Source organism: Xenopus laevis, chromosome 5L, assembly GCF_017654675.1.
Source record: "Xenopus laevis strain J_2021 chromosome 5L, Xenopus_laevis_v10.1, whole genome shotgun sequence".
Classification (NCBI taxonomy): Eukaryota; Metazoa; Chordata; class Amphibia; order Anura; family Pipidae; genus Xenopus; species Xenopus laevis.
The window spans coordinates 169873939-169889880 of NC_054379.1; the positions used below are offsets into that span (position 1 = coordinate 169873939).

Below are 15942 nucleotides of genomic sequence, written 5' to 3' on the forward strand. Positions count from 1 at the left end.
GGTGAGATATGCACCTGGGTGCCCAACTTGAAAGTTCATTAAGGTGGGACCTGGTTCTGAACATATATTTGCTGTTTGGGAGGTTCTTAGCACTGAGTGCATGGTCAATGAAGGTCTGCAAACTTGTTATGAGCAAAAGGGACCTTGACCAACTATTACAGATATTGAACCAAAAAGTCTTATAATCTCTTCCCTAAATAAATGCAAAACCATCATATCATCTGTCCTCTCCCCCAACATGTCCTGCCCTGAGGGGCACGTGCAAACAAAAGACGCATAGAGGAATGTAAGTAGAGAACAAATCTTTTATGGCAAAATTAGCAGCATATGGTTACAATCAGTATAAAACAAGTCAGGTCTCCTACATAGAAACCAATAGCACCACTGCAGAAAAGGGGGACCCTTGGATACCTGGGGGGATGGGTGTGTTTGTATCAAGTGCATTAAATGGTTTATGGAATGCCCAGACCTAAAGAGATAATCTGCATATACAGAAAACAGTGTGGATGAGTCTAGGAAGAGAATGGGCCAACCTGCCCAAACACAAAGTTAATATGGAACAGATATGTCCTTTCCCCTATTCTATATCCACCACAGATACAACAAACAGCTTTTTGTCTGAAAGGTGCCCCCTGAGTAAACTGAGAATGGGGCAAACTAAGGTACAAAACACCCACAATTCAGTTCATTTTTAAGAGGAACTCTTTCCAGAAATGTAAACTTATTTGTAAGTCCTGCCTGTATGATGGCTAGATCCTCCAAACCACAAGAATCAACTATTTCCATTCAGAGGAGCTTGAAGACACCATGGCCTGAGGCAAGGTGAAAGCTCTGCTCTACCTAAGAGGAGACTGGATAGAACAGGTTGAATATCTAATCAAGCCCAGACGAGCCTGAATTTTGGAAGTGAGGTCTTCACACCAGTGCCAAGGAGACTGAATTTACCAGGTGAGCACTCTGTTCCACTGGAGCCAACAGGCAGAAGGTGAGAGCTCCACCCAACTTAGACAAGCCTGCAGTGGTGAAAGTTCTGAGCAAGGTCAGTAATCTGTGTTTAGATGGTGACAGCTGCCAGTCCTATTGCAGTCCATGGACGCATATTATAATCAAGTAAGAGCTTTACTCTAGCCCAGAGAAGCCCAATATTAGAGGTGTGATTAGAGGCTAAAGTGAGAAATTTGTCCAAGTTCAGAGACACTTGAGTAAACCAATAGTCTGCAGAGGGGCCTGAGATTAGGCATTAATGTTCCTGCTGCTCAGTTAAGTCTGAGACAGAAGTGAGAGCTCTGCTCCAGGTTAGAGGAGTGTGAGATGGGCAAAGGCTTTACTCCAGCCTCAAAATACCAGATGACAGCTCCTTCCAGACCAGGGAGTTGTGAATGAGGTCTCCAGCACACAGCTGAGGAGCTGAACATTAGTAGATGAGTAGGTGATAAAGCCAGAAGTCATGTGCCCTAGTGAGGTCTCCAACACGGGGCTGAGAAGTCTTAACATCAGTAGATGAGAGCTGTGTTCCAGGTCAGGAGGCATGTGCTCTAGTGAGGTCTCCAACACAGAGCTGAGAAGTCTAATGTCAGTAGATGAGAGCTCGTCTCCACTGAATTAAAATGTGGTTGATGAAGGCAAAGGACAGACTGAATTAGTGAATGACACAATAGACACAACTTGGGTTGGGAGCTTGCTGTTCTCTGGCACAAACACATATGAACTCTCAGGAGGAAGAGAGAGAGCAAAGAGTCACACTGTGAGATATGGAAGAGGGACATAAAATATTACTGATATTCCCCATGTAGCCTTGGAGGGTCGGGAGGTGAAAGCTCTGCTCTCTCAATTGCAACGTAAAAAAGGACACCAGGAGCCAACCAAAAGCTGAACTGACACACAACGATTCACTGGGAGGAGACATCAGATTGGACAAGGTACCACATTAATAGCTACCAGATTTAATTCAAGTAAATTCCTTGCTGAACCTGCCCTGGGCTGGGAACCATCTCCCCCCACCAGGTACGTCCCCAACAGAGGCCCAATGTCACTGCGCGTGGAGCCAGTCTGAAATGTAAAAACCAAAAATGTACTTTAGGCAGAGGTGTCGACATGGGTGCAAATGTAATGGGGGGGGGGGGTTTGGACAAGGAGATCAGAGCTGTGGGAGGCAGGTGTAAAAATACACAAGGTTAAGGGTAGAGGCCTGGAGGCTGATTCTGTAAGAATGGAGGAATGTGAAACAGATTGTTGTCAGATATAACAGAAGCTCAAGAAAGATGAGCAAGAGAGATAAGAGAAGAAGCAGGAAAAGAACGAACATGAGGGCAAATTATTCCCAATAAAGAAACATTTAGAGGTGAGAAAAGGAGGCAGAGGGGAGGCACAGAGAGATGAACAGCAGAGAAGGCAACAGGCAGGGAGAAGTTAAAAAGAAGTCATGGAAGAAGGTGAGAACAGAAGGTGGGAAGAAGGTGGGAAGAAGGGAGGAGTTGAGGAGGAAACAAAACAATAAGTTTGGGCTGATACAATAACCAGTTAGAGAAGTAGAGAAATCAGGAAAGGGAAGGGCAGTGGAAATGGACAGAACAAAGGCAGATGACAGAAAAAAGAGATTCAAGGGGAGACTTGGGGGGCAAAAAAACCATAAATGTAAGACAGGAGAGTTTTGAATGAAAGTGTCAGAGAAACAGAGTGGGAAAGAACAGAGAGAGAGAGAGAGAGAGAGAGGAAGGCAGTGGGGTCTCAGATGACAGATTTCGGAAGAACTCTCTCAGTTGCACTACTCCCACTGCTAATGATGCACAGAGAGAGAGACTCCAGACATAAGTGGGGGTGACATGATTGGGACAATGAAGGTGAATATCTGATGCCCAATGTTACCCTTTGTGTTGGCACCATCCTCCTCCAGGCTGCGTGGAACAGACACAAAGCACAATAAGAAAAGAGAGGCAGAGACACATTGTTATCAGCATAAGGGGCAATTGGTTTGGGGCATAAAAGTAATGGGGAGGCAAGGAGGGCACCATACCAAGGATAGTAACCAGGTCAGGGGTACAGAGGTTGTCCAATGGGGAAAAAGGAAAATGTATGGACAGCTGACCAATAGGCATGAGTATTCCGGATGACCATGTGATTAGTGGGGAGGAGCAGGGACAGCTGACCAATGGGAGCCACAGGGACAGTGGTACTTACATGCTCTTACCAAGACGTGCAAACAAAACAAGAACAGTCAGTACTTCTGGTCACTATAAGTTGGGCCAAAAGACTAAATGGTTTGTAAGTGCTCTCCCCGTATAACATGATGCTATGCTCCCCATGTAACATTACATTCTCCTCGTGTAACATTACACTTTTCCTGTGTAGCATTACGCTCTCCCAAATAGCATTACGCTCTCCTCGTATAACATTACACTATCATTGTGTAACATTACGCTCTCCCTGTATAACATTCCGCTCTCCCCGTGTAACATTATGCTCTCCAATATAATATTACTCTCTCCCCGTGTAACATTACGTTCTCCCCATATAACATTACTCTCTCCCTATGTAACATTACTTTTCCAGTGTAGCATTACGCTCTCCCGAATCGAATAGCATTAAGCTCTCCCTGTGTAACAGTAAGCTCTCCCCGTGTAACATTACGCTCTCCCCGTGTAACATTACGCTCTCCCCGTGTAACATTACGCTCTCCCCGTGTAACATTACGCTCTCCCCGTGTAACATTACGCTCTCCCCGTGTAACATTACACTCTCCCTGTGTAACATTACGCTCTCCCCGTGTAACATTACACTCTCCCTGTGTAACATTACACTTTTCCCGTATAACATTACGCTCCCCTGAATAGCATTACGCTCTCCTCATATAACATTACTCTCCCTGTGTAACAATACGCTCTCCCGTATAACATTATGCTTTCACCGTGTAACATTACGCTCTCCCCATATAGCATTAGGCTCTCCCCGTGTAACCTTATGATCTTCCTGTATAACATTACACTCTTCCTGTGTAACATTACGCTGTCCCCATATAGCATAAGGCTCTCCCCGTAATGCATTACTCTGTCTCCATATAGCATTATGCTCCCTCCCGTGTAACATTACCCTCTCCATGTATAATGTATAATGCTCTTCAGAGATGTGGGATAAAGACCAGATAATTTTGGGCAGATAATTAGTGAAACCTCAAAATGTGGATGAAGGAAAGCATAAAAAGCTGCCTGTCTTTGCCAGAGCCCCCCGAACACTCCCAGCAATGCTCCTCCATGAATGGTGAGTAAGAAGCACCTGGAGCAAAGTTACCCCCCTCCATGGAGATCTATTGTGCAGCAATAAGTGTGGAACACAAGGAACTTACCTGGAGAAGGCTTCATCCAAAGCAATAAGATCATCCTCATCTTCCTCCTCCTGGCAGGGAACAGACCAGTCTATGTGAGTGCTGTGACCCTCCCATAGTACCCAATGCCCCAAACTGCCTCATACACCAAGACTCTGGCCAAAACCCCCTTCTCCAGCCACTCTCACCTATACTAACTGACCCCCCTTTTTTCCACAGGTCCACCCCATCTCCCAAAGCAACTACACCCCACCTTCTCCCATAGACACTGTACACTTGGCTCCTCCTCTAAGAACAAGTCAGCTCCGCCTCCTCCCTCTGAGTCAAGTCTGGGCCCACACACAACCCTGTTATGGAGAAATACACTGGCACACAAGGCAATTAAAGTGCAGGGTTACCCCTTGCGGTTTATTTTGTGCGAACGTGCAACATTTCGGGGCAAGCCCCTTTATCAAGCACACACAACCCTGCCCACTTAACCCTGTATATACTGAAGCATATTACATGCCCCATCAGCACTAGTCCCAACCACACCACATGACACATTCCCAAATATCCCAGCATGCTCAGCTGTACCTTGGATTCCATTGGCTGAAGGTGCCCATCCCACGTGTGTGAGGAGACTGAGGAGCAAAAACTGCCATTTGCCCCACCTGCAATGTGATGGTGACTCAGTTAGAGACTGTAGGAAAGCCTGTTGCCATGGTACTGAGCAGGTACTGAGCACATGGCCTTTTCAAACTACAAATCCCAGCATCCCTTACCAGCCTATAGGTAGGATTATGCTCATTCCTATAGAGAACAGGCCCAAAAGTATACCAAATAATGGGGGTGCAGAGGCGACAAGCAAACTGTGAGAAATATAAACTGCCCCTCCCATAACATTCTGCCCAGAGTCTGAGTGTACCTACCTGCCTGTGCCCCGGGGGTGTTGGGTAGCGCAGTTGTCTCTGACACACGACATGGGGAGGGATGCTCCTTTCCTAGGGGCAAAAAACATTTTAAGGCAAGGGGCAAATAGGGCAGACACTCCCAAATCTATCCCCCAGGAGAGCCAATCAGATTGGTTACGTTTTTTGAGTTGTTTAGCTTTTTATTCAGCAACTCTTTATTTTGCATTTAGCTGGTAGCTAGGGTCCGAATTCCCCTAGCAACCATACATTGATTTGATTAAGAGACTGGAATATGAATAGGAGAGGACTGAATAGAAAGATGAGGAATAAAAAGTAACAATAACAATATTTTTGTAGCCTTACAGAGAATTTGTTTTTTTAGATGGGGTCAGTGACCCCTCCCATTTGCTGGAAAGAGTCAGGTAAAGGTAAATAACTATAAAATTATAACAAATAATGAAAACCAAATGAAAAGTTGCTTAGAATTGGCCGTTCTATGACATACTTAAAGTTACCTTAAAGGTGAACCACCCCTTTAGACATAGAGAAGATACCCCCCCCCCCCCATTGGGCTATGGACTTACTTTCCTGGGCAGATTCCCACAAGTCCAGAGCCACTTTAAATGCCTGAGCCACAGTGAGAGTCACTGCCTGTGCCTGGAAGAGACATAAGGAGATTATGGGTAATGGGTCAGGTTCTGGTGCCTCCATTAGTGCATAGACAACCCCCCATGTTGTGCCACCTACCAACTTCTTCTTTGGGCAAAGGAAGGCGTGGCACTCCAGTGACTCACTGGCCTGATTCTGGGCTACGTAGGCAAACACCTTGTCTTGCACCTTATCCGTGCTACAGTAGGAGATTCTATAGGTGGTGAGACAGGTAGAGAGTAAGGAAGAGAGATCCTACAGGTGGTGAGACAGGTAGAGAGTAAGGAGGAGAGATCCTACAGGTGGTGAGACAGGTAGAGGGTAAGGAGGAGAGATCCTACAGGTGGTGAGACAGGTAGAGGGTAAGGAGGAGAGATCCTACAGGTGATGAGACAGGTAGAGGGTAAGGAGGAGAGAACCTACAGGTGGTGAGACAGGTAGAGGGTAAGGAGGAGAGATCCTACAGGTGGTGAGACAGGTAGAGGGTAAGGAGGAGAGAACCTACAGGTGGTGAGACAGGTAGAGGGTAAGGAGGAGAGATCCTACAGGTGGTGAGACAGGTAGAGGGTAAGGAGGAGAGATCCTACAGGTGATGAGACAGGTAGAGGGTAAGGAGGAGAGAACCTACAGGTGGTGAGACAGGTAGAGGGTAAGGAGGAGAGATCCTACAGGTGGTGAGACAGGTAGAGGGTAAGGAGGAGAGAACCTACAGGTGGTGAGACAGGTAGAGGGTAAGGAGGAGAGATCCTACAGGTGGTGAGACAGGTAGAGGGTAAGGAGGAGAGATCCTACAGGTGATGAGACAGGTAGAGGGTAAGGAGGAGAGAACCTACAGGTGGTGAGACAGGTAGAGGGTAAGGAGGAGAGATCCTACAGGTGGTGAGACAGGTAGAGGGTAAGGAGGAGAGAACCTACAGGTGGTGAGACAGGTAGAGGGTAAGGAGGAGAGATCCTACAGGTGGTGAGACAGGTAGAGGGTAAGGAGGAGAGATCCTACAGGTGGTGAGACAGGTAGAGAGTAAGGAAGAGAGATCCTACAGGTGTTGAGACAGGTAGAAGGTAAGAAGGAGAGAACCTACAGGTGTTGAGACAGGTAAAGGGTAAGGAGGAGAGAACCTACACGTGGTGAGACAGGTAGAGGGTAAGGAGGAGAGAACCTACAGGTGGTGAGACAGGTAGAGGGTAAGGAGGAGAGATCCTACAGGTGGTGAGACAGGTAGAGGGTAAGGAGGAGAGAACCTACAGGTGGTGAGACAGGTAGAGGGTAAGGAGGAGAGATCCTACAGGTGGTGAGACAGGTAGAGGGTAAGGAGGAGAGAACCTACAGGTGGTGAGACAGGTAGAGGGTAAGGAGGAGAGATCCTACAGGTGGTGAGACAGGTAGAGGGTAAGGAGGAGAGATCCTACAGGTGGTGAGACAGGTAGAGGGTAAGGAGGAGAGAACCTACAGGTGGTAAGACAGGTAGAGGGTAAGGAGGAGAGAACCTACAGGTGGTAAGACAGGTAGAGGGTAAGGAGGAGAGAACCTACAGGTGGTAAGACAGGTAGAGGGTAAGGAGGAGAGAAACTACAGGTGGTGAGACAGGTAGAGGGTAAGGAGGAGAGAACCTACAGGTGGTGAGACAGGTAAAGGGTAAGGAGGAGAGAACCTACAGGTGGTGAGACAGGTAGAGGGTAAGGAGGAGAGAACCTACAGGTGGTGAGACAGGTAGAGGGTAAGGAGGAGAGATCCTACAGGTGGTGAGACAGGTAGAGGGTAAGGAGGAGAGAACCTACAGGTGGTGAGACAGGTAGAGGGTAAGGAGGAGAGAACCTACAGGTGGTGAGACAGGTAGAGGGTAAGGAGGAGAGATCCTACAGGTGGTGAGACAGGTAGAGGGTAAGGAGGAGAGAACCTACAGGTGGTGAGACAGGTAGAGGGTAAGGAGGAGAGAACCTACAGGTGGTAAGACAGGTAGAGGGTAAGGAGGAGAGAACCTACAGGTGGTAAGACAGGTAGAGGGTAAGGAGGAGAGAAACTACAGGTGGTGAGACAGGTAGAGGGTAAGGAGGAGAGAACCTACAGGTGGTGAGACAGGTAAAGGGTAAGGAGGAGAGAACCTACAGGTGGTGAGACAGGTAGAGGGTAAGGAGGAGAGAACCTACAGGTGGTGAGACAGGTAGAGGGTAAGGAGGAGAGATCCTACAGGTGGTGAGACAGGTAGAGGGTAAGGAGGAGAGAACCTACAGGTGGTGAGACAGGTAGAGGGTAAGGAGGAGAGAACCTACAGGTGGTGAGACAGGTAGAGGGTAAGGAGGAGAGATCCTACAGGTGGTGAGACAGGTAGAGGGTAAGGAGGAGAGAACCTACAGGTGGTGAGACAGGTAGAGGGTAAGGAGGAGAGATCCTACAGGTGGTGAGACAGGTAGAGGGTAAGGAGGAGAGATCCTACAGGTGATGAGACAGGTAGAGGGTAAGGAGGAGAGAACCTACAGGTGGTGAGACAGGTAGAGGGTAAGGAGGAGAGATCCTACAGGTGGTGAGACAGGTAGAGGGTAAGGAGGAGAGATCCTACAGGTGGTGAGACAGGTAGAGGGTAAGGAGGAGAGATCCTACAGGTGATGAGACAGGTAGAGGGTAAGGAGGAGAGAACCTACAGGTGGTGAGACAGGTAGAGGGTAAGGAGGAGAGATCCTACAGGTGGTGAGACAGGTAGAGGGTAAGGAGGAGAGAACCTACAGGTGGTGAGACAGGTAGAGGGTAAGGAGGAGCGATCCTACAGGTGGTGAGACAGGTAGAGGGTAAGGAGGAGAGAACCTACAGGTGGTGAGACAGGTAGAGGGTAAGGAGGAGAGATCCTAGAGGTGGTGAGACAGGTAGAGGGTAAGGAAGAGAGAACCTACAGGTGGTGAGACAGGTAGAGGGTAAGGAGGAGAGATCCTACAGGTGGTGAGACAGGTAGAGGGTAAGGAGGAGAGAACCTACAGGTGGTGAGACAGGTATTGAGTATTGGATATAGATTCCCACACTGTATCTCACACACTAATCTGATCCAGTGGGCACTGCCATGTGCTACAGGGGTAAGGAGGCGGTAAGGGGGGGGCGCAGGGGGTCCCACACCTGTATATGGACACGTTGTCTATCAGCTGACTGGTCTCTGAATCTTGTAGGGAGATCCCACCGGGAGTCACAGTCACAATGACCTTCTGGAGTTTCTTGGCACTGCTGCGGGCCTGGGGAGAGAGCAAGGAGTTAAATACTGCCCTTCTGTGCCAATGATTATATTGATTAATGATTATATTGATTAATGATTATATTGATTAATGCTATTGATTAATCATTATATTGATCAATGATTATATTGAATAATCATTATATTTAGGGATGCACCTAATCCAGGATTCGGTTCGGGATTCGGCCTTTTTCAGCAGGATTCGGATTTGCCCGAATCCTTCTGCCCGGCCGAACGGAATCCTAATTTGCATACGCAAATTAGGGGCGGGAAGGAAATCACATGACTTTTTGTAAGAAAACAAGAAAGTAAAAAATGTTTTCCCCTTCCCAGCCCTAATTTGCATATGCAAATTAGGGTTTGGATTTGGTTTGGTATTCGGCCGAATCTTTCACAAAGGATTCGGGGGTTCGGCCGAGTCCAAAATAGTGGATTCGGTGCATCCCTAATTATATTGATCAATGATTATATTGATTAACTCATGTGGCATAATGGTCATTTACATAAACACTGGGGGATTCCTGGGCACCCTACAGCAGGGGTACAGGGAGTTGCCATAATAAAACAATGGAATAAACAGTAATGGCACCTACACAGGCACATCCCTAACAAGAGCTGGAGGTAAGTGGTCTCTCTCTCTCTCTCTGGGGCTGGCACTGGGATAAGTAGCTCAGGTTATTAAAGGGGAAGGTGCAAGTTCTAAGAGTGAGTCTTGTTACCATGACAATGATCCGGCGGATAGCTGCCGCTGCCATGTCTTCTCCTTTGGGTTTCTCCACCAGAGTCATGCCCAGGTACTTCAGATGGAAGACCACCCCCTCCAAGAGGGTCTCCTTGCTGTCCGTCCAGTTCTCTGGGAGCTCTGAAATATAAAGAACGACTAGAAACCCCTCCTGAACCCCATTTCCACAGAAAGCAGCCTCAGGACACACAATTGGGCAGTGAAGACATTTTCAGCTGATTGTGGCTCTCTGTATGGGGCCCCTGGACTGGTGGGAGGGCACACGAGGGGAGAGTGAGTGATGTGAGACGCAGGACAGACAGATATAAGGGCCGTGTCTGTAGAGTAAGACACAGTTACCTCAAGGGAAACTAAATTCCCTATAGGGGCCCCGGGCAGGTACAAAGAGGCTTCAGGATCAGTGACAGCAGTTCAGGAGGGGCCATACATTGTCTCCTCACAGGGGCCCTACATCATCTCCTCACGGGTCCCTACATTATCTCCTCACAGGGGCCTTAAATTATCTCCTCACAGGGGCCCTACATCATCTCCTCACAGGGGCCCTACATTATCTCCTCACAGGGGCCTTAAATTATCTCCTCACAGGGGCCCTACATCATCTCCTCACAGGGGCCCTACATTATCTCCTCACGGGTCCCTACATCATCTCCTCACAGGGGCCCTACATCATCTCCTCACAGGGGCCCTACATTATCTCCTCACAGGGGCCCTACATCATCTCCTCACAGGGGCCCTACATCATCTCCTCACAGGGGCCCTTTTACCATCATCTCCTCACAGGGGCCCTACATTATCTCCTCACGGGTCCCTACATCATCTCCTCACAGGGGCCCTACATCATCTCCTCACAGGGGCCCTACATTATCTCCTCACGGGTCCCTACATCATCTCCTCACAGGGGCCCTACATTATCTCCTCACAGGGGCCCTACATTATCTCCTCACAGGGGCCCTACATCATCTCCTCACAGGGGCCCTACATCATCTCCTCACAGGGGCCCTACATCTCCTCACAGGGGCCCTACATCATCTCCTCACGGGGGCCCTACATCATCTCCTCACAGGGGCCCTACATCATCTCCTCACAGGGGCCCTACATTATCTCCTCACGGGTCCCTACATCATCTCCTCACAGGGGCCCTACATTATCTCCTCACAGGGGCCCTACATTATCTCCTCACAGGGGCCCTACATCATCTCCTCACAGGGGCCCTACATCATCTCCTCACGGGGGCCCTACATCATCTCCTCACAGGGGCCCTACATCATCTCCTCACAGGGGCCCTACATTATCTCCTCACGGGGGCCCTACATCATCTCCTCACAGGGGCCCTACATCTCCTCACAGGGGCCCTACATCATCTCCTCACGGGGGCCCTACATCATCTCCTCACAGGGGCCCTACATCATCTCCTCACAGGGGCCCTACATTATCTCCTCACGGGTCCCTACATCATCTCCTCACAGGGGCCCTACATCATCTCCTCACAGGGGCCCTACATCTCCTCACAGGGGCCCTACATCATCTCCTCACGGGGGCCCTACATCATCTCCTCACGGGGGCCCTACATCTCCTCACAGGGGCCCTACATTATCTCCTCACGGGGGCCCTACATTATCTCCTCACAGGGGCCCTACATCATCTCCTCACAGGGGCCCTACATCATCTCCTCACAGGGGCCCTACATTGTCTCCTCACAGGGGCCTTAAATTATCTCCACACGGGGGCCCTACATCATCTCCTCACGGGGGCCCTACATCATCTCCTCACAGGGGCCTTAAATTATCTCCTCACGGGGCCCTACATCATCTCCTCACAGGGGCCCTACATCATCTCCTCACGGGGGCCCTACATCATCTCCTCACAGGGGCCTTAAATTATCTCCACACAGGGGCCCTACATCATCTCCTCACAGGGGCGCCTATTACTAATGACACTTCCACCACCCCACGCACCCAGCCACCCCCTGGCTCTCACTTTGGTGCCGCGGGAGACGCCGGTTGTGTCGGGCGATACTCGGGCTCCTCAGGATCGCTCTCCCGGCAGATCTCAGCGCATCCATGACACCAGTCTCTAAGACACGCCCGCTGGAAGGCGGGACTGGAAGCCACGCCCACTATGATGGGGGAACAGTGAGAGGGGAGCAACACGCCTACTGGTCGCAGGGAGCGGATAGGGACACTGCTAAGGAGTGGGCGGAACTGTGAATGGGGTTTCTGGGACACGCCCACTGGGGAGGGTTAGAGGCGCGGCATTCGCCAGGGAATAGAAGAGCAGTTGCTATAGCAACGGAGGAGAAAAAAAAAAAGAAGGGATGCTGGGGCCGGGGTGTGGCCTGTGGGAAGGCTCAGATATAACAGTGATTGGGACCCACAGCAAAATTATTTTAGGCTTATCTTGAAGCTGCTCATTAGTTCCACTTCCTGTCACTGAGCCCGTCGCTTGGCAACCGCCCTCTCCTGGGCACGCCCTCTCCCACAATCCCCTGCGGCTCCTCTATTTCACTTCCTGGGACTGTATATACAGTTTGTCCTTTCCTCACAGAACAACACAAACCCACAGCTCCAGCCCAAGTAACCCTGAGCCTCAGTCAGTGACCCTCCCCTGCCTCCATGTTACACCTGTCTGGTGTCAGACAGACACACCTCCCTACAGCTTCTTACTACTGACATGGCCCCACCCCTAATTACCATGTCCATTTCACACTGTTTGGCAGGTAATGAAAGTTTGAACACATTTCTGTAGTTTTCATGTTATTACAGTTTTGCTAATGAAGGTCAATTGCCCTTTAAGCTGCAACTCACAGTTTCCCCAAGAGACCTGCTTATCTTAAAGGAACAGTTCAGTGTAAAAATAAAAAATGGGTAAATAAATAGGCTGTGCAAAATAAATAATGTATCTAATATAGTTAGTTAGGCAAAAATGTAATGTATAAAGGCTGGAGTGAGTGGATGTGTAACATAATAGCCAGAACACTACTTCCTGCTTTTCAGCTCTCTTGCTTTCCACTGATTGGTTACCAGGCAGTAACCAATCAGAGACTTGAGGGGGGTCACATGGGACATAACTGTTGCTTTTGAATCTGAGCTGAATGCTGAGGATCAATTACAAACTCACTGAACAGTTATGTCCCATGTGGCCCCCCTTATAGTCACTGACTAACTCAGAGTTAGAGAGCTGAAAAGCAGGAAGTAGTGTTCTGGCTATTATGTTACACATCCACTCACTCCAGCCTTTATACATTACATTTTTGCCTAACTAACTATATTAGATACATTATTTATTTTGCACAGCCTATTTATTTACCCAGTTTTTATTTTCACACTGAACTGTTCCTTTAAACTGTTACAATTGCTTCTTTGCTGATCTTACATTGTTACAAAAGTATCTAAGTGCACCTGGTGGCTGTTCTGGACTCTCTGGCAAAAGCCAAGTTAGAAACATTGTATCTTTTTCTGGCTGTTCAGTGCGGGAGATCAATGAGAGAGTTGGAACATTTCACTAACAATCCAGGACTGCGGGCTGAGCTGTCAAAATTGGTACTTTCCCATGAAAAACAGCCCAGTTGGGAGGGCGAGTATTAAAACACAGACACATGCAGCCCAATTAATTCCATCCAGGATGTGGCACTTGCAACAGGATCTTGACTAACTGGCAATCTGGGCAGCTAAGTGGCAAATGAGATTCAATGTTGATAAATGTAAAGTCCTGCACCTGGGATGTAACAATATCCACTTATACCCTTAATGGGACTGCACTAGGCAAATCCATAATGGAGACGGAGCTTGGAGTCCTTGTAGATAATAAACTTGTCTGTAGCAAGTAATGCCAGTCAGCAACATCAAGGGCAAATAAGGTCTTGAGTTGTATTAAATGGGGCAGAGAGTCACGGGAGGAGGGGGTCCCACTGTATAGAGCACTGGTAAGGCCCCATCTAGAATATGCCCTACAGTTTTGGTCTCCATCACTCAAACAGGACATTATTGTATTAGAGAGGGGACAGAGAAGGGCAACTAAGCTGGTAAAGGGGAAATCTTAGCTATGAGGAAAGACTGGCCAAATTGGGGATGTTCACTCTGGAGAAGAGGCGCTTAAGGGGAGATATGATAACTATGTATAAATATATAAGGGGATCATATAATAATCTCTCTAATGCTTTATTTATCAGTAGCTCCTCCCAGCAGACAGGAGGGAGCCAATGAGATTAGAGGGGGGAAATGGGTGTTACAGGGAGAGCTGGGAAGTGAATCAGGGGTACAGGCTGATACATTAGATAGGTACAAGGAAGGGTCGGATGCTTTATTCACCAGTAGCTCCTCCCAGCAGACAGGAGGGAGCCAATGAGATTAGAGGAGGGAAAGGGGTGTTACAGGGAGAGCTGGGAAGTGAATCAGTGGTACAGGCTGATACATTAGATAGGTACAAGGAAGGGTCGGATGCTTTATTCACCAGTAGCTCCTCCCAGCAGACAGGAGGGAGCCAATGAGATTAGAGGAGGGAAAGGGGTGTTACAGGGAGAGCTGGGAAGTGAATCAGGGGTACAGGCTGATACATTAGATAGGTACAAGGAAGGGTCGGATGCTTTATTCACCAGTAGCTCCTCCCAGCAGACAGGAGGGAGCCAATGAGATTAGAGGAGGGAAAGGGGTGTTACAGGGAGAGCTGGGAAGTGAATCAGTGGTACAGGCTGATACATTAGATAGGTACAAGGAAGGGTCGGATGCTTTATTCACCAGTAGCTCCTCCCAGCAGACAGGAGGGAGCCAATGAGATTAGAGGAGGGAAAGGGGTGTTACAGGGAGAGCTGGGAAGTGAATCAGTGGTACAGGCTGATACATTAGATAGGTACAAGGAAGGGTCGGATGCTTTATTCACCAGTAGCTCCTCCCAGCAGACAGGAGGGAGCCAATGAGATTAGAGGAGGGAAAGGGGTGTTACAGGGAGAGCTGGGAAGTGAATCAGGGGTACAGGCTGATACATTAGATAGGTACAAGGAAGGGTCGGATGCTTTATTCACCAGTAGCTCCTCCCAGCAGACAGGAGGGAGCCAATGAGATTAGAGGAGGGAAAGGGGTGTTACAGGGAGAGCTGGGAAGTGAATCAGGGGTACAGGCTGATACATTAGATAGGTATAAGAAGGTGTTGGATGGTGTTTAGCAAGTGAGGGAATACAGGGATATGGGAGATAGATCATAGTACAAGTTGATCCAGGGACTGGTCCCATTGCATCTTGGAGTCAGGAAGGAATTCACCCCCCCCCCCACCTTTTTTTTTTTTTAAGACAGAAAAATAATAATTGGAAAAGCTGGCTCGCTATTCATTAAACCACACTTGCCCATGGTACATGTATTCACTGCTGCTATAGAAAAGGCCAATCTGCCACCATTAAAGTCTTGTGAGTGGTATAACTAGATACAGGGCCAATTTAGGCACACCTCCCACCTGTCCTGTTTTCAGTTCCTCTTTTGAAAAGCTCAACCTGCAGTCCCTCGTTTGTACTGAAAAAAACCTGACTTTCTCTGCACTGAACAGGCAGAAAAAGAAACAATGTTTCTACTTTAATTGACTTTTGGAGAGAGCCCAGAACAGTCTCAGATAAGATACTTTTGTAACAATTTTGAGATTAGCAAATAAGTAGTTGTAACAATATAAGATAACAGGTCTCTTGGGAGAAGTTAGACTCACACCTTCATTAGCAAAACTGTAATAAAAAAAAAAAACACAGAAATATGTTCAAACTTTCATAACCTGCCAAATTTCCAAAATGTTGGGAGGTATGATTTAGGACCCCAAAATATTGGTAATTTGACCTATTCTAAATTGCTCATTTGTTGGGATCTCACTGGTCCCTCTACACTCCTGGCCCTTCCTGCAACTGCAGGGTCTGCTTCCCCTTTAGACATGCACCCGCCTATAATTTCTGCATCTAAATCCACCCCGTGTGGGTGCTGATGTGTCTGGGAGGTCAGATCAACCTCTGCCCCCTAAGATTAGTGCTGCCACAAATATCCCACCCTACTCTGAAGCCCCTCCCCTCCTATTGTTCCCTTACGTATATTCTAACTTGCACCCACCCCAATAGAACCCCTTTGTCCTATGAGTAAAAGAGCAGTAGTTTTTAGCTGCACC

At 48.3% G+C, this 15942-nt stretch overlaps 1 protein-coding gene across 3 annotated transcripts; it reads right to left on the reverse strand.

Moving 5' to 3' along the window:
* Positions 1 to 291: 291 nt before the first annotated feature.
* MGC130936 (uncharacterized protein) lies at positions 292 to 12470 on the reverse strand. 3 transcript variants are annotated; one of them, XM_018262104.2, is made up of 10 exons: positions 11791 to 12466; positions 9791 to 9933; positions 8960 to 9072; positions 5959 to 6073; positions 5796 to 5868; positions 5230 to 5301; positions 4895 to 4971; positions 4340 to 4389; positions 2866 to 2894; positions 292 to 2049 (listed from the first exon to the last, which is right to left on the reverse strand). In XM_018262104.2, the coding sequence occupies exons 1-10, from the start codon at positions 11873 to 11875 to the stop codon at positions 2030 to 2032; spliced, it is 777 nt and encodes a 258-aa protein (XP_018117593.1). In that variant the 5' UTR covers positions 11876 to 12466; the 3' UTR covers positions 292 to 2029. The 3 variants fall into 3 exon arrangements, with proteins under 3 accessions (XP_018117593.1, NP_001089706.1, XP_041418253.1); NM_001096237.1 differs by lacking the exon at positions 2866 to 2894 and having other exon boundaries at positions 1911 to 2049; positions 11791 to 12066; XM_041562319.1 differs by lacking the exon at positions 292 to 2049 and having other exon boundaries at positions 2056 to 2894; positions 11791 to 12470.
* Between the last annotated feature and the right edge of the window lie 3472 nt (positions 12471 to 15942).